Source organism: Bos indicus, chromosome 1, assembly GCF_029378745.1.
Source record: "Bos indicus isolate NIAB-ARS_2022 breed Sahiwal x Tharparkar chromosome 1, NIAB-ARS_B.indTharparkar_mat_pri_1.0, whole genome shotgun sequence".
Taxonomy (NCBI): Eukaryota; Metazoa; Chordata; class Mammalia; order Artiodactyla; family Bovidae; genus Bos; species Bos indicus.
In genome coordinates this window covers 146,371,318-146,395,091 of record NC_091760.1, presented here as the reverse complement: position 1 = coordinate 146,395,091, position 23,774 = coordinate 146,371,318, and the positions used below count along the sequence as shown (strand labels likewise).

Below are 23,774 nucleotides of genomic sequence, written 5' to 3'. Positions count from 1 at the left end.
TACAAGAAAATTCAAAAATTTAGAGACGCATCTATTTTAAAAACTGACAGCTTAATCAAGGCACATTTACGGTTTAAAATTATATAAAAGCTAAATCTCTCCCCTTTTGCCCCATTTTCCCCCAATCAGAGAAATACATAGTGTAGACAAAATTTCCTTGCCGTAGATTCTGAGACAAGGTACAGAAATAGCAAAAACTTAATTAAGCCAGGTCAACCTAACATCCTCCTTTATGGAATCAGATGCTCTAGTTTTCATGACACAGCTCCCCAAAGCACCAGGGACTGCCACAGAATGTCCCTATCAGAAGGCACACCTGGCAGTGTTCAGTCCGTCGAATCTGAGGCTTTTAGACTGCTCACATACTGTTTCTCACAACACTTTATTCAAAAGGTATGACTGCCAACATCAGCTTTTCACAGGACAAGGTCCTTCACATGACAACTGTGGTCATGAAAGTAAATGCATGTTAACACATTTGTGTGAATGATAACAGAGGCTCACAGTCTCATGGGTGTGGGAAAATCACAAAAGGAATTTAAGTGAGAGAAACTGTCTGTCAAGACCAGACACTGCCTTCACAACTAGCCCCATCTCCATCAAATCTAATGTCACTGAGTTCCCTTCCTACATCACAGACCTGGTCCCTCGCCTGTGGTCGCCCAAGGAGAGGCATTTGTTTTTTCCCCCAAGGTTAAAATCTCCTCCTCATTTAGACATATTTAGAAACCATGGAGCTCAGGGAAAACGATATTAAACTCTGATTCAGTTGCATCTCCTTCCTATGTGCCAGGCACACGCAAAGGGAAGAAAATACACTCCCGCCTCACTCTCCAAACACCAGTCAGAAGTCTGACCTGCATGGGAAGCTTGCAGAGGCCCCTCTGTCCTCTGCCTGCCACCCTGCCCTCCCCATCAGCGTCTCACACCCTCACCGTGTGTTCTGAATGGTCTCTAATACAGTGGCCCTGCGATTTCCTCAAGGGAAGGAACTATCACTGATCCATGTGAATTCCCAATATCTGACCACTTCTGACATCAAACAGCAACTTCACAGTACTCCGCAGATTCTGCCCCCAGACGGCCGGAATGCGGTGGGGTGAGGCGGCTAATCCCAACCCTGATCCAAGCTTTCTCCACTTTCTCACGGGCGCGTCTGAACTGCACACGGCTCAACCTCCACAAATTACCCAAAACAGAGAGTACAGGATGGCGCCTGCGTGGATGGTCAAAACCGACTCAAGGAACTACAGAGCTCCCCGGGCACTGCAGCCTGGGGACGGGACACCTCCCGGTGGATTCGTCCGAGCGTCTGGAACTCCAGGCCCGGCGCGGGGTGGAGGGGGGTGGGGGGATCTGGGCAGAGCTCTTCGCCCTCACCTGCCGGAACCATCTACCTGGGCCCCAAGAAGCACAGGCGCTTCGGGAGCCGGACACCAGGGAGAAGGTGAGGCATTCCTTAGTGTAAACAAGTTCGTGCTCAGGAATACTACTCCGAAAGAAAATTTTTACAGAAAAAAGCAGGACTGAGTGTAAACGAACATCTGTACGTAGTTTTAATCGGATGGAAGCTGAGCTTAGCCCTAGGGGAAGCGCCTGTGATGCCCAACTGCTGGGAGGCCTGGCCTCCAAGCCTTCCAGGAATCTGGGCAGGGACTGGGAGGGGCACAGGTGCGAACAGGTGTAGAGTTGTGGAGACCGCGCCGGCCCCGCACCTCCGGCTTCGGGAGCGGGCAGGCGTCAGAGACACCGCGTCCCGACGACACCACGGCCTGTCAGTGAAACCGCCTCGCCAGCTAAAAAGGCAGCTCCCCTGGGGCCGGGTACCAGCAGGGGCTGGGCTCCCTGGGGGACGGGTTGGGGAACTTGCCTTCCTTAACTCCGCCCCTGCCCCTGCGCAAGCGCAGCCCCTCCAGTCCCGGCGTACCCCGCGCCCGTCCTCCCCGCGATACGCTGCGCGTCCCCAGCCGCTGATTGGCTGCGGCTGCGATGGGGGCGGGAACTGGCTGAGGGCGGCGGATTCAAGATGGCGGCGGCCAGGGGGTGGCTTCCAGCCGAGTCGGCAGAAAGGGCAAGAGTGAGGCGGCGGCGGCGGACCCCGCCTGGCTGCGTCCGCTCCTGGCAGGGGGCGTTGGCGGGCACTGGAGCCCGCCCTATGGACCCCACGTCGGGACAGCACGGGGAGGAGGCGCTGCCATTTACCTTCGCTCTCCCAGCTTCCACTTTTCTGCGCCGCTGCTCTTGCTCATCATCTTCCATCTTCCTCTGGCGCCCTTAGCCAGTCGCCAGGAGGTGGCTGAGCCGATGCGGTGCCGCCTTCGTTCTATTTACACTCCCTCCCCCTCTCCTGGGCTCACCCTCCCCCCACGATAACTGTCACGCAGACGTGGGCCCGCCCCACGTCCGGCCCCGCCCCGAGGCGTGCACCCCGGCTAGTGGCCAATCAGGGGCCGCGGCCCTGCTCTCGCGCCAGCGCGCTCAGGGCGGTGCGTCCAAGGAGGTGCGGCTCAGCGGAGCTCCGCCCCATTTCCTTCCTCTCCGATTGGTGAATGTCCGCTCCCGCCTCTTTGGGCGGGACCAATGAGCGGGGCGCGGCGGCTTCGGCGCCCTCAGCGGTTGGTAGGTTTGAAGCGCCCAGTGAGTTTGGGGGGCTCCGGCTCGCACTGGTGCGGCTGCTGGTTCGCTTTCCCCGGAGGTTCGGGCCGTATGGGAGGAGTCTGCCCCGGGTCGAGCTTTGCAAGAGCCCAGGGACAAGTCCAGGAGGCCGGGCCCCATTGGCGTGGACGCGCCAGCTCGGAGCTGTCCCTGAAGTCGTGTTCCAGGTGTCCGTGGCCGGACCCCGGGGTTGCAGGACCCAAACGTTCATCTCTGAGGGTCCTGGCCCTGTGTGTGTCACGATAACAGACAGCCGGCCAAATCACTTGATTTCATTCCTAGTCATCCCTCTCTTGGGTCCCGCTGGCGCCTGTACCCACGGATCCGGAGTGCCAGAGGCGGCCACAATTAGTTCAGTAGGAATCGGCGCCAGGACCCCCCAGCCCAAGGATCCCAGAGCTGCAGGGACAAGAAGCCACTGGCGGTGCTGCCACTCCTGGATTCTTCCCAGTGGGCACACAGTGCTATATCGAGGACTCTGTTCCAGTGCGTCTATGCCCAACTTGCATCTGGTTAGTGCGGTTCACGGTTTGACCAGGGGACCCCACAATCATGGGTCCACTCTGGCACTTCTGACATAAAGCATTGCCCTGCGTCAGTGTTAGGAGGGATTCTGTGCACTGGGAAACTGAGAGGGTCAGGCTGAAGCTCTCAGGGCAGGAAAGGCAAACCATGCGTTAGGGCAGTCCCTGGAATCCAGCGTGAAAAGGATTTCATAGGGCCTCCTTGCTAAGGGGCCTTGTTTAGTCGCTAAGTTGTGTCCGGCTCTGCGACCTCATAGACTGTAGCCCACCAGGCTTCTCTATTCATGGGATTTTCCAGGCAAGAATACTGGAGTGGGTTGCCATTTCCTTCTCCAAGGGGCCTTCAAAGATGCAGTTTCAAATGTTACAGCAATTATACTTAGTCTAGATCACCAGAGGGAGAGAGCTGTTTCAGTGAAAGGCAGAAAGTCTCTTCTTACACAGAAAAGTTTTAAGGCCTGGAAATGTTTGGATAAAAGGATAAATCATTCCAAATACTTTGTAAATGGTTATTAAAAAGGGATATGCTGTGTACTTCTTGTTCAAGTTTCTGTGAACCTAAAACTGCTCTAAAAGATAGTCTTATTAAAAAAAAATTTTTTTTTAAAGAAAAGGAATGTGATGTGGGTTGTGAATTCATAATCTGTGTGTCAACTGGAGTCTCATGAAACCATTGTTTGTTTCTTAGCGTCAGACTCCACTTGAACCTGTTTGTCCAGATGAGGAAACAATGCTAGGTTTTTATTCCTAGCCCGCGGTTTTGATTAACAATCAAATGCTGTTACAGTAACTAAGGTTATTGGAAGCTGATAAGGTCTGACTAATTAACACTGATCCAAAGCATGTGGTCTGCACCTCTTGTAACTGTAGCTTAACTGTGCCTGGGTGAATGTTCCCAGAAACTCAGGAACTCAGGAAGAGACACAGGAAACCCCTAAGCAGCTGTGCCTCTCTGATTTCCTTATGTGAGTAGGAAGACAGTGCAGCAACTAGAGAGAAGGTGGCATGTCAAAGAAGATTGGGGTGGGTCACTGCAAGCATGTCCAGCAAACACACTGGTCTCTGGGTTTCCTTCACCGGAGCAGGGTGTGTGTACAGGCCATGTGTTCCCCAGCTGCTCTCTGAGACTGAGTGACAATAGCTATGCTCCTCCACTGGTACGCTGTCATGACTCTTTGCTGACATGAGCTCACCTTTTAACCACAACTCACAAATCTTCAGAGAGCCTTGGATACTCAACCACCTCCTGGGTCAGACCACAGCCCTTTTTGTGTGGTGAGTGGAGTTTCCAGTCTTGGCTCACAGACGTGAGGCACTGGACTCCTAAGACCAGTGGTCAGCAGGTTACACTAGCAGACCACAGGATCAGATTTCCCAAGAGCATTCAAGGACTCAGATCCACACCTGAATCAATCTCTACATGTTGTAGTACATCAGATTGATTCTCTTCTTTGCAGTCAAAGATGGAGAAGCTCAGTACAGTCAGCAAAAACAAGACCTGGAGCTGACTGTGGCTCAGATCATCAGTTCATTATTGTAGAATTCAGGCTTGAATTGAAGAAAGTAGGGAAAATCACTAGGCCATTGAGGCATGACATAATCAAATCCCTTATGATCATACAGTGGAGGTGACAAATAGAATTCAAGGGATTAGATCTGGTAGAGTGCCTGAAGAACTAGGGAGGGAGGTTTGTAACATTGTAGCAGAGGTGATCACAAAATCCATCCCAAAGAAAAATGCAAGAAGGCAAAGTGGTTGTCTGAGGAGGTTTTACAAATAGCCAAGCAAAGAAGAGAAGTGAAAGGCAAGGAAGAAAGGGAAAGATATACCCAACTGAATGCAGAGTTTCAGAGAATAGGACAAATGAAAAGGTCTTCAATGAACAATGCAAAGAAGTAGAGGAAGACAGTAGAATGGGAAAGACTACAGATCTCCTCAAGAAAATTGGAGATACCAGGGGACATTTCATGCAAGGATTGGCACGATAAAAGACAGAAAAAGTAAGGCCCTAACAGAAGCAGAGAGGCTAAGAAGAGGTGTCAAGAATACACAGAACTATACAAAAAAGCTCTTAATGACCTGGATAACCACCATGATGTGGTCATTCACCTAGAGCCAGACATCCTGGAACATGAAGTCAAATGGGCCTTAGGAAGCATCACTACAAACAGAGCTAGTGGAGGTGATGGAATTCCAGCTGAACTATTCCAAATCCTAAAAGATGATGCTGTCAAAGTGTTACACTCAATATGTAAGCAAATTTGGAAAACTCAGCAGTGACCACAGGACTGGAAAAGGTCAGTTTTCATTCCAATCCCAAAGAAAGGTAATGCCAAAGAATGTTCAAGCTTCTGGACAATTGTGCTTATTTCACAACCTCACAAGGTAAAGCTCAAAATCCTTCAAGCTAGGCTTTGAACCGAGTATGTGAACTGAGAACTTAGAGATATCCAAGCTGGATTTAGAAAAGGCAGAGGACCATGCGTGCACAGCTTCCCCAACGGCTCAAGGAGTAAAGAATCCCCCTGCAATGCAAGAGACACAGGAAACACAGGTTCAGTCCCTGGGTTGAGAAGATCCCTGCAGAAGGAAATGGGTGTAGAAAAGGCAGAGGAACCAGAGATCAAATTGACAACATTTGTTGGATCACAGAAAAAGCAAGGTGATTCATCAGAACATCTACTGCTTCATTGACTACGCTAAAACCTTTGACCACTGGATCACAACAAATTGTGGAAAATTCTTAAACAGATGGGAATACCAGATCACAGAAACCTGTATGCAGGTCAAGAAGCAACAGTTAGAACCAGACATGGAACAACAGACTGGTTCCAGATTGGGAAAGGAGTATGTTAAGGCTGTATATTGTCACCCTACTTGCTTAACTTACATGCAGAGTACATCATGCAAAATGCTGGGCTGGATGAATCAAGCTAGAATTGAGATTGTCAGGAGGAATATCAACAACCTCAGATTTGCAGATGATTCCACTCTGATAGAAAGTGAAGAGGAACTAAAGAGCCTCTTAGTGAAGGTAAAAGAGAGTTTAAAAGCTGGCTTGAAACTCAACATGAAAGAACTAAGATCATGGCATCCAGTCCCATCACTTCATGGCAAATAGAAGGGAAAAAGGTGGAAACAGTGACAGATTTTGTTTTCTTGGACTTGAGACTCACTGCGGATGGTGACTGCAGCCATGAAATTAAAAGACACTTGCTCCTTGGAAGAAAAGCTATGACAAACCTAGACAGCATATTAAAAAGCAGAGCCGTCACTTTGCCAACAAAAGTCTGTATAGTCAAAGGTATGGTTTATCCCGTGTTCATGTGCAGTTGTGACAGTTGGACCATAAAGAAGGATGAGCACCAAAGAACTGATGCTTTTGAACTGTGGTGCTACAAAAGACTCTTGACAGTCTCTTGGACTACAAGGAGATCCAACCAGTCAATCCTAAAGGAAATCAGTCCTGAATATTCATTGGAAGGACTGATGCTCAAGCTGAAGCTCCAACACTTTGGCCAGCTGATGTGAAGAGCTGACTTATTGGAAAAGACCCTGATGCTTGGCAAGACTGAAGGCAGGAGGAGAAAGGAATCACAGAGGATGAGATGGTTGGATAGCATCGTCGACTCAATGGACATGAATTTGAGCAAGCTCCGGGAGATGGTGAAGACCAGGCAAGCCTGGTGTGCTGCAGTCCATGGGGTCTCAAAAGAGTTGGACACGACCTAGCAACTGAACAACAAACCGCAGCATGTGCATCATTTGCCCATGCTGCCTTGGCCAGTGATTTTCAAACTGTGTTCCTAAGAACGGAATCATTCCCATGGCTATTCTAGATGTTCTGTAAATGCTGGATCTGAATCTTAGTTTATTTTTAACCATTAAAACACTGTCCAAATATGTAGATGTACACCCTCATGGAGGGAAACGTAACTCCCACTCCTTATGAATGGGCTGTGCATAGCTACTTCCTCCTGCAGAGGACAGTGTGGAAAGAAAGAGAAAAATAGTACCTGTGCAGTGGGACACCTGACAGACACACTTATACCACATAACTGAGGTCTACATCATCCATGTGGGTCATGTTGATGGCATGCACTCTGGATGGGATGTGATTAGAAGGGCCGTCTCCTCTGTGGTCTTCCTCCCAACAACTGTAACCCCAGTGCAGTCATGAGAAATTATCAAGCAAATCCCAATAGTGGAGGGACCCCTTACAAAGATTCCAGATATAGTAGATACTGGTACAGATCAGATCAAATCAGTCGCTCAGTCGTGTCCGACTCTTTGCAACCCCATGAATCACAGCATGCCAGGCCTCCCTGTCCATCACCATCTCCCGGAGTTCACTCAGACTCACATCCATCGAGTCAGTGATGCCATCCAGCCATCTCATCCTCTGTCATCCCCTTCTCCTCTTGCCCCCAATCCCTCCCAGCATCAGAGTCTTTTCCAATGAGTCAACTCTTTGCATGAGGTGGCCAAAGTACTGGAGTTTCAGCTTTAGCATCATTCCTTCCAAAGAAATCCCAGGGCTGATCTCCTTCAGAATGGACTGGTTGGATGTCCTTGCAGTCCAAGGGACTCTCAAGAGTCTTCTCCAACACCACAGTTCAAAAGCATCAATGCTTCGGCGCTCAGCCTTCTTCACAGTCCAACTCTCACATCCATACATGACCACAGGAAAAACCATAGCCTTGACTAGACGAACCTTTGTTGGCAAAGTAATGTCTCTGCTTTTGAATATGCTATCTAGGTTGGTCATAACTTTTCTTCCAAGGAGTAAGCATCTTTTAATTTCATGGCTGAAATCACCATCTGCTGTGATTTTGGAGCCCAGAAAAATAAAGTCTGACACTGTTTCCACTGTTTCCCCATCTATTTGCCATGAAGTGATGGGACCGGATGCCATGATCTTCGTTTTCTGAAAGTTGAGCTTTAAGCCAACTTTTTCACTTTCCACTTTCACTTTCATCAAGAGGCTTTTGAGTTCCTCTTCACTTTCTGCCATAAGGGTGGTGTCATCTGCATATCCAAGGTTATTGCTATTTCTCCCCGAAATCTGGTACAGTATACCGTAATAGAAAATACTGCAGTCATGTGCTCAGTCGCTTCCAACTCTTTGTGGTTTCATGGCCTGTAACCCACCAGGATCCTCTGTCCATGGGATTTCCCAGGCAAGAATAGTGGAGAGGGTTGCTATTTCCTGCTCCAGGGGGTCTTCCTGACCCAAGGATCAGGTCTCCTGCATTGGCAGTTGGCACTGGATCAAACTTATATTCCTCAAAACTATCAACATCAAAAGCAAGGGGAACCCAAGAGGACAAGGTGACTAAATGTCATCTGGTGTCCTGGATAGGATCCTGGAACAGAAAAGCAACAGTAGGCAGCATAATAAGGAAGTCAAATGAATTACAGACTTTAGTTAATGCTACTCTATCGGTATAGACTCATTTATTGTAACGTGTGTCATACTAACTTAAGATGTTAGTAATAGGGAACCCATGTATATGGAAATTCTCTTCTCAATTTTTCTATAAACCTAAAAAGGAAGTTTTTTAAACTAACTGAAACCCACTGGGGTGTGTTATGGTGACCTCCCAGCCACCTCAAGTTTCTTGGCTAAGTTAACTCATTTTTGTGTACCTCAGACCTCCTGTTTGAATCTCAGGGTCATGACACATATGAAGCCATAAATACTGAAGTGTATGGGCAGTTTGGCTGCCAGGTCAAGTTTCTGGGTTGGCTGCTCTGAGCGGGGCTATAAGCATGCTGACCTGGCACTTACCCAGCCAGGACTGCCAGCACTGGGTCCACCTTCAAGTCTGCTATGTCAGCTTCATTCTTCAGGCTGACTCATTTGTGAACCTGAACTGGAGTCGACAGGGTGCCCTGCCCTCCCTTGCTAGGCTCACCTGCTCCCCACGCCAGCCCTGTGGACATGCACTCCCTCCCCACCCAGCAGGTGGGCTACCCATCAAGGGCTGACCTGGCAGGGGGGGTTCTGCTCCCAAGTGCCCCTGACCCCCAGCCACCAGGACCCCCCACCCCTCTCTGGGCAGAGGTCCCACACGGGCAGTCCCCCTGCTAGAGTCACATCAACACTGACGGGGGATGACTTGGGAGGCCCCATGTCCTGTGAGATGCCGGCTGGGTGCCTATGGGGTGGGCCCACCTCAAGCCCCCACCAAGAAGCCCCTAGGCGCCTCATTGGCAGGCTCCCTGGTGCCACCTCTTTGCCACCTAGAGTTTCCTGAAGTCTGCGGTGGAGGAGTGGGGTGGTCACACCGTGACCTCTAGGGGTCCATCTGGTGGGGAGGATCCCTAAGTGAGGCTAGGGGCTTGCTGGCCTTCTGAAGGCCATAATCGACTGGGAGTTGGGGTGGCAGACCCCTGTGGTGCATTGCCCCACCTCATCTCTCTGGGCTCTGTCCTGGGGGGTCAAGACTGTCCTCCCCCCAGGGACCCATGCCCCGCCCCCGTGCTCTGCCCCTCTGTCCCCAGCATCTGCCCCATCTCCTTCCTGAGGAGCCCATCCGGGCCACATCTGGGGATCAGCAGTGTTTATAGGTAACCCCTCATGGGGACTGGGGCAGGCCTGGGAAGGACTCTTAGCAGAAACCTGGCAACCAGGGGCCTCCTTGCGTCTGCAGTGCCTAGCAACTGTTGCGGTGATGCCAGCCTGTTGACTCTGGACACTCCACATCCATGGTGCAGGGCCACCTCCTACATGCCCTCCTGAGGCCAGCGAGCTGACCGTGGAGACCAGTCTCTGGGATATACGTCACGTCCAGCAAGGGAGTCCTTCAATGACCCCAGAATGGGGCTGCTTCTCTCCAGCTGAGCAATCCTTCCAGAGGGAGCCGAGCAGTGTCCCCTCCTGTGGCCCCGGGATGCTGGACTCCTCAGTGGCAGATCAACTGACTCGACTGACCCTGAAACTCCTCAAGAAGGTAAGACAGCTGGGCACTTGTGCTTCTAACAGCTTGTTACAGAGCACAGCTTTGACAGGTAAGATTATACCTGTCACGCCCACTTCCAAAGCAAAGCACTTCTGCGTGGTCCTAGCCTTGTAGTGAAGAGCTGTGGTTTCTTGGTTCTTCTTGTGTTTGAACAGAACCAAGTAGGGTCTTCTGGAAGTTTCTGCAGCTGGGAGGCAAGCCTGCACCCACAGGATGGAGCACTTCCAGGGCCCCCAAAGTTCTCTCGCAGCCTCCCAGCTTCCAAATTTTAGGAAAGACAGACCCAGCCTGGTGTGGCCTCTCAGCTGGGCACGGGGCAGGCAGCCTGTGCACACTCTCAGGCCGGTCTTCGCCTCCTCTGAGGGTCTGCATGGTCCTTTCAGTGCCCCCTCCAACCCCTCACCTGCCTGCTCTGTTCTTCTGCCCACCACGCTTGCCTTCTGCCCCCCTGGGCTGCCCAGAGAGGGCAGCAGGGGTCACCCCAGGACTGGTCTGGATTATAACTGCTCAGCCTTAGGCTCAGCTGGGGCATCAGGGCAGTCAGGACACAGAGCTGGCCTGGTCAAACTCTTCAGAAAGCTGCTTGAAAGGGCCCATAGGTTTCAAGGTGGACCATGTGTGCGTCATATGGAAAATGTGACCACAGGCCCCACCTGGCACCAGTCAGTCGTCTGGGCACTTGTTCCTGGCCCAGCCCCTCATACGGAGGAGCCTGTGCCTGGAGCCCGCATGCTCATCCCTCTCCTCACAGAAACTGGAGCAAGAGCGTGAGGATGTGGAGGGGGCTTCTGAGGACCCCCATGTCGTGCCAGGTAAGAGCCTGGGCTGCTTGGCGCTGTGTGGGCCCCAGACCCACCTCCAGGTATGGCCAGACTGTCCTCTAAATTTCACTTTCAGAGCAGAAAGGCCTTGATTATGTCTTTAACACACACACACGCGCACCCTCATATCGTTATCACTTCTGTCTGCACACCCAGGAGGGCACGTTCATCACTCCATCTGCAGATGAGAAGAAGGAGGCAGAGGGTAGAGAACCAGCCCCACTGCCTTGCTCAGATCAGAATCACCCTCGCCCGCATCAGACCATGTTGCCCCGAGCTTGCTCTGGGGTAGTGGGGTGTAGGGGGCCCAGCCATCCACATCCACCTGCCCATCTTCAGGTGCGCAGACCAGACGTCTCCACATCCCCAGCCTGGCTGGCCATCAGTTGCTCAGGCCCCAGGAACCAGGGGAAGGGCCACCTTCCCTGGCATTCTGGGGTCCTGGGCTCAGGGACATCCGGGCAAGGTGCTGGGGAGACACTGCTCGTCCTTCACCACGTGGTGAAGCTCCTTGTGCTGCGGAGTTTCAGGCAGTGCCCGAGGGCAACGGACGGAGCCCAGGGCCAAAATCCAGATAGAGAATCCCAGATCAGTTCACATGACCAAGGGCAAGCACAGGCATGTGCTGCGCTCAGTCCTCTCCAACTCTTTGCGACCCCATAAACTATAGTCCACCAGGCTCCTCTGTCCATGGGATTTTCCAGGCAAGAATACTGGAGTGGGTTGCCATTTTCTCTTCCATAACACAAACATGGAACACTACAAATGGGCTGGGAGTGGGGATGCCTGGGGGTAGGGGGAATGGGGACTCCTGGGGGGGAGTCAGGATTCCTGGGGGTGGAGTGGGGACTCCTGGGGGGAGTGGAGACTCCTGGGGTGGAGTGGGGACTCCTGGGGGGAGTGGAGACTCCTGGGGTTGGAGTGGGGACTCCTGGGGGGAGTGGGGACTCCTGACCCCAACTCGAAGACTCAACTTCCTGAACGCCCCCTACTGTTGCCCACATAACCCCCATGGGGTGGCCCCTGAGCTCCACCCACAGGCACCTCCCTCCTCCTCTGGGACAGGCAGGTCCTGGAGGCAGGAAAGGCTTGGATGTGGTGCTGAGTCCTGAAGCCTGTACTTCCCTCCAGGAGATGAGGACGGGCCAGAGGCCGCCCTGTGGAGTGCTCTAAGGATGAGGAAGGACCTTCTGCAGAGACTCTGGGTAGGCCTTGTGGACACCGGGTGTCTTCACCAGAGCTCTGTGCAGCTGAAGCTGCAGCTGGCGCTCAGAACAAGCACTGGGGTGGGGTGGGGCGTAGGGTATGGGGGTGAGGGTGGGGTTGTGGTGGGGGTCCTGCATGCACACTGCTTCTGATGTTTGTGATGTGGCAGTGGGTAACTGGTGGACCATGGACTCCACAGGAGAGAGGACTTGCCTGCTTCCTGTAGGCCGGGCTTTCACAGGGGCTACTTGCTGAGAAAACCTGCTCTGGCTGCATATGATCAGAAGCGGAAATGCCCCGTGAAGGGTCTGGTTCTGGGAAGTGGGATTCCAAGATGCCCAGGGCTTTGTCCAAACAGACACACTTGTAGCAGGGAATGACACATGGGGGGAGGAAGGTATTTGGGTCCACACGGCAGCTGTGATAAACTTACTGCTCTCCACTGGAAGCGTGCTGGAGAGACAGAGTATCCTCTACTGGCTTCCCTCATAGCTAAGTCGGTAAAGAATCTGCCTGCAATGCAGGAGACCCCAGTTCAATTCCTGGGTCAGGAAGATCCACTGGAAAAGAGATAGGCTACCCACTCCAGTATTCTTTGGCTTCCCTTGTGGCTCACCTGGTAAAGAATACGCCTGCAATGAGGGAGACGTGGATTTGATCCCTGGGTTGGGAAGATCCCCTGAAGAAGGGAAAGGCTACCCACTCCAGTATTCTGGCCTGGAGAATTCCCTGGACGGTATAGTCCATGGGGTCACAAAGAGTCAGACACGACTGAGCGACTTTCACTTTCACTACTGGCTGGAGAAAAGTTGTCTTTGGTTAATTTCTCCTGTGTGTACCACGCGAAGGGCTTTGCCTCCAGAGTCTGGCTGCAGTCCCAGCTCAGATGCATGCTGGGCCCTGGTTGGGGCAAGAGGGGGCCGGGCACAGGGCAGTGATTGGCGGTATGGGGGCTGCCTGCTTCTGACTGGGGTCACATACCTGTGCACTGGCACTGCCCTGCCTGGCAGAGTGAGGGCTGGGACATGCCCCCACTGAGCAGCCACGGCTCTGCTTTGGCGTTGCAGGAACAGCGCCTCCTGGAAGAGGCTTCCCGGGTTCATCACCACAGGGGAGTGCACGGAGGAGCCCAGGGGTCAGTGCTGCCCCCAGAGGCGCCTCCTGTGAGCATCCACCCCACTGTCTCCCCAGCCCCACCTGCCCTAGACCCACCACGGATCATCCAACACCCGGTACGTCTGCCTTGGGTGAACCTGGGGGGCAGAACCAGTGGGGAGGGTGCCGTGCCCCCAGAGACCTCCCGCCTGAGCAGAGATTGTCGGTCACTCCACACCTGAGCCCTCAGCAGCTTAGGGAAGTGCGCTGAAGGGGCCATCGGCTCAGCGGCCACAGCGGCTGCAGTCCATGTCCAGCCCTGTTGGGACAAACGTGTCCTGTATTGTCAGGCCTCACAGGTGCCCTAAGCACTGGCTGTGTGTATGTGTGTGTGTGTGGGGGGGGCAGTTATCTCCTCATTACAGGTGGAGGCTGGGGTCCCAGCTCAGCCCCAGGTGCTAACCTCTGCAGCAGGAGTGGAAGTATGGGGGGATTCCGCGTTGGCTGGGCCTGAATTTGGGGAAGAAGTGTGTCAGCCCTTTTCCAAAATTTCCTAATTACCAGAGGAAGCTTGGGCCCCTAGTCTTCAGGTAGAATTTTAAGGTGCATTGAAAGGTGAGTGCACACCCACTCCTGAGAGGCTCACCCCTGCATATGGCAACAGAAAGCCACTCTTTCTTAAGCAGAAGGGATTGTATTGGGGCGGGTGGTGCCCAGAGGAAGGAGGGACAGCAGCTGGCCCCGGCGGGCTGTGGCCTCAGGGGTTGGGAGCGTGAGTAGACGACAGGCAGGAGGTGCCCCAGCGGGCTGTGGCCTTGCGAGGAGGAGATGAAAAGGCCGGAGGTGGCCAAGGCCAAGCTGAGAAGGTTCTGGATGGGCTGGCCAGGGAGACGGATGGTGCCAGCGGGCCGGGTTGTGACCTGGAGGATATTTATCCCCTGGGGGGACCTGGCTGCCCATGTAGAGGGAAGGGAGAGGGATCCACCCAGTGGAGCCCCCAGGGCCCTGGCCCCGGCACTGTCTGTGTCTTCCCCAACTTTCTGCCCCTGGAACCTCTACCAGGAACGGTGGGAGAGGGGTGTAGGTGCAGGAGGCTCGCCCAGTCCCCAGCGTGCTCACACTTCCTGCAACCCCTTACCCCAGTCGTGCTTGGGTGTCTCAGCCTGGACTCCAGTGACACCACAGGGCAAGCAGGACTCAGGGTGGTTGGGATGAGTTTTCCAGAGACCCTGGGGTGGAGCTGCCATCGACCACTCCGGCTGCCTCTCTAGTCTGCACCAGGTGGTGGGCTGTGATGACACCAAAGCTGCCTGCCACCTGTGTGTGTGCAACCTGCTAGCCGAGGGGGCTGACAACACACAAAGAGGGTACAAAGTGTGCACCTCTGGGTTCATAAGTCAAGTTTCACCAGATCAGCTCTGTTAGCTTAGCGGTCTGGGGCTGCCTTCCAGCGGCAGCAGCAGAGGTGGACAGTTACAACTGAAGCTGTGTGGCCACAGAGCGGGAGCAATACCCCATCCGGCCCTTGGCGGGATGTTTGCCAACCCTGTCTATGCCACCCTTTCTGTGAATGAGGGAGAGGGGACAGGGCAGGGCCTGGTGCATTCAGAAGAGGATTAAAGTGGTAGTCAACATGTAGTGCATGCTCTGAGCTGTGGTGCATTTGTGTTAACTCAGGAGGGAAGCCAGAGGGTGTTTCCATGCCAAGCTCCTTGCATGCCTCTATTAAAGCAGAAGTAATGGACACAGGGATGAGCTTAGCCCACTGACACCAGGAAATGTGGGAAACATTAGAAAACACCCTGTTTCGCTCAGCTTGAGCTCCATTACAAAATATTAATACCACAGTCTTTGCACTTAAATGTCAGACATTTACTTTATCACTGCCTGGAAGCTGGATGTCTTGGATGGAGGTGCCGGCCAACCTGGTTCACTGAGCATGGCCTCCTGGCTAGGAATTGGCAGCCTTCTCGTGGTGTCTCATGGGGCAGAGAGAGTCTGCTGTCTCTTCCTCTTATCAAGGGCACCAGGCCTATCAACCTAGAGCCCCACCCTTATGCTCTCTTTACCTTTATCACCTCTTCACAGGCCCCGTCTCCAAATGCAGTCACTTTGGAGCTTAGGGTTTCAACATATGAATTTGAGCGGGGAATAAACATTCAGTCCATAACATGCTATGTCCTAAGTGAAACCCAGATGCAAGTATTTATCTATTTGGACGCTTTTTTAATCTCTAGGGTTTCTCGCCTAAAATCTCCCATGGATGGATGGATGGATGGTGGATGTCTGGATGGCGGGTGGTGGGTGGTGCTGTAGGTCACTATTCCCAGGGCGCATTCAGATAATGGCTTGTCTGGCTCTTCCAGGCCCCCCCACCTCCTGCCACCATCATCCAGCAGCTGCCTCAGCAGCCACTCATTGCACAGATCCCCCCTCCCCCGGCCTTCCCCACCCAGCGGTCAGGAAGCATCAAGGAAGGTAAGTGTCCACAATGAATGTTGTCATGTTGTTGTTCAGTCACTTAGTCGTGTCCAACTCTTTGCGACCCCATGGATTGCAGCACGCCAGGCTTCTCTGTCCTTCACCATCTCCCAGAGTTTGCATAAACTCATGTCCATTGAGTCGGTGATGCCATCCAACCATTTCATCCACTGTCGTCCCTTTCTTCTCCTGCCTTCAATCTTTCCCAGCATCAGGGTCTTTCCCAGTGAATCAGTTCTTCACATCAGGTGGCCAAAGTATTGGAGCTTCAACTTTAGCATCAGTCCTTCTAATGAATATTCAGTATTGATTTCCTTTAGCATCGACTGGTTTGATCTCCTTGAAGTCCAAGGGACTCTCAAAAGTCTTCTCCAACACCACAGTTCAAAAGCACCAATTCTTCGGTGCTCAGCTTTCTTTATGGTCTAACTCTCACTTCTGTACATGACTACTGGAAAAACCATAGCTTTGATCATACAGACCTTTGTTGGCAAAGTAATGTCTCTGCTTTTTAATATGCTGTCTGGTTGGTCATAGCTTTTCTTTCAAGGAGCAAGCGTCTTTTAATTTCATGGCTGCAGTCACCATCCAAGTGATTTTGGAGCCCAAGGACATAAAGTCTATCACTGTTTCCATTGCTTCCCCCTCTATTTGCATGAAGTGATGGGACTGGATGCCATGATCTTTGTTTTTTGAGTGTTGAGTTGTAAGCCAGGTTTTTCACTCTCCTCTTTCACCTTCATCAAGAAGTTCTTTAGTTCCTCTTTGCTTTCTGCCACGAGGGTGGTGTCATCTGCATATCTGAGGTTATTGATATTTCTCCTGGCAATCTTGATTTCAGCTTCTGCTTCATCCAGCCTGTCATTTCACATGATATACTCTGCGTAGAAGTCAAATAAGCAGGGTGACAATATACAGCTTGACATACTTCTTTCCCAATTTGGAACCAGTCTGTTGTTCCATGTCCAGTTCTAAGGTTGCTTCTTGATTTGCATACAGATTTCTCAGAAAGCAGGTCAGGTGGTCTGGTATTCCCATCACTTTAAGAATTTTCCACATTTTGTTGTGATTCACAGAGTCAAAGGCTTTGGCATAGTCAATAAAGCAGAAGTAGATATTTTTCTGGAACTCTCTTGCTTTTTTGATGATCCAGCAATGTTAGCAATTTGATCTCTGGTTCCTCTGCCTTTTTTAAATGCAGCCTGAACATCAGGAAGTTCACAGTTCACATACTGTTGAAGGCTTTCGTAGAGAATTTTGAGCATTACTTTGCTAGCATGTGAGATGAGTGCAATTGTGCAGTAGTTTGAACATTCCTTGGCATTGCCTTTCTTTGGGACTGGAATGAAAACTGACCTTTGCCAGTCCTGTGGCCACTCCATTGCCCTTCTTTGGGATGTTGTCATGGGTTTATGAAATTCTCTACTGAAAGAAGAAATACTTTTGTAAGCAGGGTAGTCATGTAGGGCAGGGGTCCTTAACCCTCGGGCCGTGGACGAGCACTGGTCTGTAGTCTGTTAGGAAGCAGGCTGCAGAGCAGGAGGTGAGCGCCAGGCCGGTGAGCGGAGCATCATCTGTATTTACGCTGCTGCCAGTTACTCACATTACTGCCTGCGCTCTGCCTCCCGTCAGATCAGCAAGGGCATTAGATTCTCAGATTAGTGGCAACCCTGCTGAGAACTGCACACTCGAGGGATCTAGGTTGTGTGCTCCTTGTGAGAATCTAATACCCGATGATCTGATTCTGCATTATGGTCAGCTGAATAATTCTTTCCTTATATATCACAATGTAATAGTAATAGAAATGAAGCATAAAATAAATGTAGTACTGGAATCATCCCAAAACCATCCCCCTTGACCCCAGCCTGTGGAAAAATGGTCTTCCATGAAACCAGTTGGAGACCTGTGATTTAGGGCCATTTTTCTTGGCTACTCAATGGAAGCTATGCATTTACCAACGTTAAAATAATTTTACTTTGAAAAATCCTTACTGATGGATATCCCTGAGGGAAGGGCCTGGACTCAGAATGGAAAGAACTGGGCTCACCGTCCCGACTCGTTCAGTGATTAGCTTCTCAAATTGTTGGTTAAACTGCTTTTTCTCTTTAAATAACTTTTGAAATACTTTTATTTGAGAACCGCTCTACTGAGGTGACATAGACTAAATTGCACGTGGTTAAAGTGTACAGTCTGAGAGTTTCGACACCTGTCCACACCTGTGAACCCATCACTAAATCAAGGTGGTGAACATGGGCCCCACCTCAGGCCCGGCCTCTCGCCATCCTGCCTGCTTCGCCACTGGGCGTGGATCTGTGTCTCCTATTTTCTGGTCTGAGTAGAATCAGCCAGTGTGTGCTCTTTTTTTTGTGCGACTTCTTTCACTTGGCAGCACTGCTCTCAGATTCATTGCTCCTGTTGGGTGCAGCAAACCATGGCTCCTTGAAATTGCCAAGTGGCAGTCCTTCCCGTGGATGGACACGTTTGTGATCCTTTCACCTGAGATGGAACTGGGGTTGTTGCGTTTTTGGTTATCACCACAAAACTCCCTGGACATTCACGTTTGAGTCTGAGTGTTTATTTCTCCTGGGTACGTAACTAGGACTGGAGCAGCTGAAAGGTGCCAAGTGTGTGCTTAAAACTGCTGCGTGTGAGAGGTCCGGTTTCTCACATCTTCTCCTGCACATGGTGTGGTCAGTTAGTGGGGGTGGTGCTCAGTTAGTAAGGGTGGTGGTCTGTCACTGTGGTGGTTGGTTAGTGGGGGTGGTCAGTCACTGTGGTGGTCGGTTAGTGGGGGTGGTGGTCAGTTAGTGGGGATTGTGGTTAGTGGCAGGGGTGGTCGGTCATCGTGGTTGTGGTTTGCGTTTCCCTAACGACAGGCAGTGATGAGAGTCTGGAGGCAGACCTGTGTATAGAATCACCTGCTAAGTGTTCTCTGCCCTGTCCTGGTGACCACAGCTCCACCATGTACATGCTACATGGCCCAGGCCAGCCTGCAGCCCCTCAGGGGGGCCGTTCACATTGAGACCCACAGGAAGGTGCCCTGCAGGTGCAGGGAGAACCACCCGCCGGCCTCTCCTCACCACCCTCCTCGGTTTTTCCAGATGAACTTTAGTGACTATCAGGCCTTAGAGGGGAACCCAGCACAGTGTGTGTGTATGTGTGTACTGCACGCATGCAAGTGTCTGTGTGCCTTAAAAAAAGTGCCTTTAAAATCATTGGTAAAAATGAAACAGTAAGTAGCTAGCTATTCAGAAAAGTAAAGTCACGTTCCTTACCCTACTCTTTGTACCAAAACAAATCCCAACTAGATCAAATACTGAATGTAAAAATAGGAAATCTCGAAAGTACTCTAATAACCACTTTGGAGAAGTCTTGGGCTGTTTCGTATGAAGTTAAACTCTCAGTTTCTGTGGCATCCACTCTGCCCCTGACTCTTCATGACTGTTCTCCATGCCAGTCCTACCTTTTAGAAAACCTTCTCAGAAACAGACACCGGTGTATCATCATATGGAAGTACATTTGAATTAACCACCCTTCATTGTGTCTCAGACTGTCCCCTGGAGCCCCCATCTGTCATCTGGGGAGACCGCCCCCTGGGGTCCCCATCTGTCATCTGGGGACAGTCTTTTACAAGGCCTTGCAGGACAGGCTCCTAAGCTCTCTCAGCATTCACTTTCTTCTGATGTCCCCCTGTTCTTAAACATGAGTGTTGTTGCTGGATATTCAAGTGTAGGGTGATGGTTATTTTCTCACAACATCAGGACCACCTAGATAATCCAAGATAATTGCCCCATCTCCAGATGCTTTTCTTAAAAAAATTAATTTAATGAATGATTAATTAATTTTTAAAACTGTGGGGAATTCCCTGGCAGTTCAGTGGTTAAAACTCCACCCTTCCGCTGCAGAGGGTGTGGGTTTGATCCCTGGTCGAGGAACTAAGTTTCCATATGCCATGTGCACGTGAGGAGTCCAGTAGCAGGAGGCGCTGCATGGGACCTGCAGACCACAGGCAGCGCTCCATTCCCGGGGCGGCAGGGTCACGGCCCCCACTGTGAGTGACCAGCCCTCCATGCCCCTCGCACACAGAGGTGGTGGAGATGATGCTGATGCAGAACGCGCAGACGCACCAGCTCCTCATGCAGGCCTTGATGCTCAGAGCTCTGCCCCCACCAGCACTCGCGCCCACACCCCTGCACCTCACCCCACAGGTAGGCTCCACGCCCAGGCCAAGACCAGAGGACCTGGTGGCTTCGCCTCCAGAAACTCATGTGTTTCTGGCTCCGGGTCTGTGTTTCCTGCCTAACACCCCCGGTGCTCCCCAGGGCAACCCCAGGGGAGGACAGGTTGTGCCGGCCAGGCCCAGACAGCTGCCCCCTGAGCTGCGTGAGCTCTGTGGGAGCCTGGTCCGCCCCTGCCCACCACTTCTGACCCTGACCGTGTCCTGAGTCAGGGCCCGTGTGGAGGGAGGGGGCCGGGGAGCAGCCGCGTCCTCGCTGAAACACTCTGCTGTGTGTCCTGCGGAGGATGCACGGCGCACCCGCCCAGCCGCCCAGAGGCCGCCCCCCGCCCACCACCACCACTGCTACGCACCTCCAGCCCTCCTGCCGGCCATGCCTGCGCCTGGCTCCCCTCTGGGTTACTCCGTGTGGCCCCTGGTGGTCTCTGCCACTGCTCTCCCGCCTGCCACCAGCTTCCTGCCGAGCACCGCGCAGCACATGACCGGCCCGTCTGTGGCCGCCCTTAGCACGTAAGTCTGGGCCGGGCTCCGGCCCAGTTTCCTGGGCCTGCAAGGCGGGAGGAACCCCAGGGCCCGGGTCACCCCTCCTTGGCCTCTGTTGGGCCGGTGGCTGCAGCAGGAGTCTGAGGAGGCCTTAACAGCTCCTGAGGGACAGGGGAGGGCTGGGGAGGTAACCACGGCAGTCTTGGTCCTGGTTGCCATGGCCGAGTGTGGACCCCGTGCCATCCTCCCAGGGGAGCAGCCTGAGGTGGGGGTCGTTTGTCCAGCCCAGCAGGGGTGGCCCTGGGAGAGCCCCAGGATAAGCCCAGCTCTGAGGGCCCCACCCAGGCCTGGTGGTGAGACACACCTGAACGTGGTCTTTGAGCCAGACCAGGGCAGCAGCAGACCCTCCTACCCTCCTTCCCCTCAGGATGGCGTCCAGTGGGGTCCTGCCTGCACAGGCGCCAGGCCCGTGACCTCACGGTGTGCTCAGGTAAGCAGCAGGCCTCATTCTCCCCAGGGGTGGGGCAGCTGAGGCCCCTGGACACAGGGCTGTGAGGATCATGAGGGGACCCAGGGATTTGACCAGGAAACGGGGCTCAGGAGCCAGGAGAGAAAAGGTCGATGGGTTCAGCTACATAAATGCCATGAACAGAGTCACACATGTGGTGCCCAGGGAAGGCACTGTGGCAGGATGTGTGCCTGGCATGCCTGGGTGAGGGCAGGGTGTCTGGGTGAGGGCAGCGTGTCCAGGTGAGGGCAGGGTGTCTGGGCAGGGCATCTGAGTGAGGGCAGCACGTCTGGGTGAGGGCAGCACGTCTAGGTGAGGGCAGGGTGTCTGGGTGAGGGCAGGGCCGCGGGCTGGCTTGAGCGGGCTGGCTTCTCCTCCTGAAGTTAAGCACTAAAGCTGGTTGAGGGGGACGCTCCTCCATCTGAGCCAGTCTGGATTCTCCCAATGGGACACGATACCTCTACTCCATTTTTTGCTCTTTTATATTTTCCTGGTGGAATTGCACTTCCTGGATGCTTTAATATCATTTCCATGTAAATGCCCTTTGCAAGCATTATGCATGTTTGCATTGGCCCCTTTGGGGATGTTACCTCTTTCCTCAAGTTCCACATGAGCCGGAGCTCTGCTTGGGTCTGTGTCCTTGGAACTGCGCAGCCCCCAGAAGGCTCCTCAGAGGAAGAGATGACCTTGGAGTTGCCCTCCAGCTGCACACAGGCTCCCCTGCTGGGCTGACTGCACCCCAGGCAGCTCCCCAGTGTCGAGTGCCACGAGCCTGGGTGGAGTGTGTGCCGACGTCTGCATGTCTTGTTCAATGGGCAATTAAAGGTCTGACCCAATTTCCGTATTTTCATGTTGACATTTTCTTTTAATAAAAATTTCACCATGGTTTGTGGGATCTCAGCTCCCCAACCAGGAGTCTAAGCCGAGCCCTCAGCAGTCAAAGTGCTGAGTCTTCATTACTGGACCACGAGGGGGTTCCCATTCATGTTGACATTTTCTAACAGGGCTTTTCACTTTGGTTTTACTTCTCAACATAATTGTTAACTCTACAGAGGGAAGAGGTTTGACAGCAGCTTGTCATCTTTGGCTGGCCTGGGAAATTGGACAATCTGTTTTGTTTGTCTTTGGAGTCAGGGGAAACCCAGCCCTTTCCTCGTTTGTCTTCCTCTTGAGTCTCCCCTGCCGTCACATAGGACGTTTCGCGTGTCACCAAATGTGTGTGGGGTTTGCCCACAACAAGCAGGTCCCTGTGGTCCTGGTCGGGTGTCCTGCAATTCAGCTCAATTCTGATACCGCCTGCCTGGAGGTGGGGTCAGATCCCTCAGGTCAAGGGCTCAGTCTCCTAGGACTGTCCCCCCTTCAGATGCCAGTCACAAATCCAGGGCTCACCCGTGTCCCCAAGGAGTGGGGTGCGTCACCTCCCAGCCTGCATGTGTCTGCCGACCTGGACCCCCTGCACCTTAGGCTGGGATGGTGTGGAGGCTTCCTCACGTGGGCCTGACCACCAGTCACTCCATCTCCAGCCCCCTCCCTACTCCAGGGAAGTTCCGAGGCTCTAGTCCTGGCTTGGTCTTCCCAGCAACCAGACTCATCCAGGAGCCACCCAGAGTCACCTCATCATCACGTGGGAATTTACGAAGGTTTCAGGATCCCCATGTCAGGAGCTGGGGTGGGGGGCGGGGGGGTGGCGTGAAGACTAACACATGTTTTCTGCCACTGCACACCTGGCCTTGGCGGGTCAACCAGGATGAAGGAAATACATTCCTGCGTCTCGGAGAGTCCAGTGCTGTGAGAGCGTGGCAAGGCCACCACTGGGAGGGCCTATGGGAAGGGAGGTCAACGTGGAGGACACGGGGTGGGGAGAGAGCACCCCCATGAGTTGGCCAATCCGGGGCAGCTTAAGAAGTCTCAGGAGGCCCTGGAAGTGGGGTGGGCCTGCCAAGGAGGCGGTGCTGGGGTCCAGAGGTGGGGGCTTTGCGTGGTGTGATACTGCGGCATAGTAAGAAATGTATTTGGTTTTGTTCTGCTTCCTGGCACACAGCTCCTAAAACCTTTGTAATCAGGACAGCATGCTAATGAGGTGACTCTGGGCCCCTGGGGGGCTTCAGTAGGATGGGGGCTGGTTGTCCGAGGAGCCCACTCTGATTGGAGGTTGGAACTTAAGCTACACCCCCAACCTGAGGGAGTGGAGGCTGGAAGTTGAGTCAATCACCAGTGGCCAATGACTGAATCCATCAATGCTGCAGTAATAGAACCTCCATAAATCCACTAGAAGATTGGGCTGGTGAACATCTGGGAGGTGGTGCACACCCTGCTCCAAGGGGACAGACACGCTCCTGTGTTCCGGACCCTCCCAGACCTCACCCCTTGCATGTCTCCAGCAGGCTGTTCATCTGTGTCCTTTACAATAAAGCAGTGTTCCCTGAGTTCTGTGACCATTATAGCAAATTACTGAACCTGAGGGATGGGGAGGGTTATGGGAACCTCTGATTTCTGGTAAAGTTGGACAATAGAGTATCTTGGTCTAGAGTGGGAGGCATTTTTTAAAAAATAATATTTATTTTTATTTATTTGGCTGCACCAAGTTCTAGTTGCAACGTGCGGGATCTAGTTCCCTGACCAGGGATCAAACCTGGGCTCCCTGCATTGGCAGCTCGGAGTCCTAGCCGCTGAACCACCAGGGAAGTCTTGAGAGGGTTAATAGCCTCGGTAGGGAGGCCAGGATAAGATGGTTGGATGGCATCATCAACTTGATGGACCTGGGAGATGTCCATGGGAGTCCATGGGAGATGGGAGAA

General features: G+C 52.8%; 2 protein-coding genes across 8 annotated transcripts in view; one reads left to right on the top strand and one right to left on the bottom strand.

The window, feature by feature from the left end:
* Positions 1 to 2,371, bottom strand: part of PCNT (pericentrin) — a 105,603-nt gene extending 103,232 nt beyond the window's left edge. For 3 of the 4 annotated variants that reach the window (XM_070796361.1, XM_070796357.1, XM_070796364.1), the window contains exon 1: positions 2,203 to 2,370. In XM_070796361.1, coding sequence (XP_070652462.1) covers positions 2,203 to 2,259 — 57 coding nt within the window. In that variant the 5' untranslated portion in view covers positions 2,260 to 2,370. Of the gene's footprint in view, positions 1 to 2,202 lie in introns of all 4 variants that reach the window. The other variant, XM_070796371.1, reaches the window with a different exon arrangement.
* Positions 1,433 to 21,820, top strand: C1H21orf58 (chromosome 1 C21orf58 homolog). Of its 4 annotated transcripts, none has more exons than XM_070796406.1 (10): positions 1,433 to 1,447; positions 9,837 to 10,136; positions 10,897 to 10,957; positions 12,098 to 12,171; positions 13,240 to 13,404; positions 15,634 to 15,745; positions 19,835 to 19,956; positions 20,272 to 20,495; positions 20,896 to 20,958; positions 21,580 to 21,820. In XM_070796406.1, exons 2-9 carry the CDS (start codon positions 9,993 to 9,995, stop codon positions 20,939 to 20,941), a joined length of 948 nt encoding a protein of 315 aa, XP_070652507.1. In that variant the 5' UTR covers positions 1,433 to 1,447; positions 9,837 to 9,992; the 3' UTR covers positions 20,942 to 20,958; positions 21,580 to 21,820. The 4 variants fall into 4 exon arrangements, 3 of the variants coding, with proteins under 3 accessions (XP_070652507.1, XP_070652515.1, XP_070652498.1); XR_011568535.1 differs by lacking the exon at positions 1,433 to 1,447 and adding an exon at positions 2,557 to 3,167 and having other exon boundaries at positions 20,294 to 20,495; XM_070796397.1 differs by lacking the exon at positions 1,433 to 1,447 and adding an exon at positions 2,604 to 3,167.
* Positions 21,821 to 23,774: the final 1,954 nt, after the last annotated feature.

Excerpts from the sequence above, each read along its gene's own strand:
- C1H21orf58 (XM_070796406.1), top strand. The coding sequence starts at position 9,993 with ATGACCCCAGAATGGGGCTGCTTCTCTCCAGCTGAGCAATCCTTCCAG. Across the intron at positions 10,137-10,896 it reads CCCTGAAACTCCTCAAGAAG|AAACTGGAGCAAGAGCGTGA; the intron begins GTAAGACAGCTG and ends CTCTCCTCACAG. Across the intron at positions 15,746-19,834 it reads GTCAGGAAGCATCAAGGAAG|AGGTGGTGGAGATGATGCTG; the intron begins GTAAGTGTCCAC and ends CCTCGCACACAG.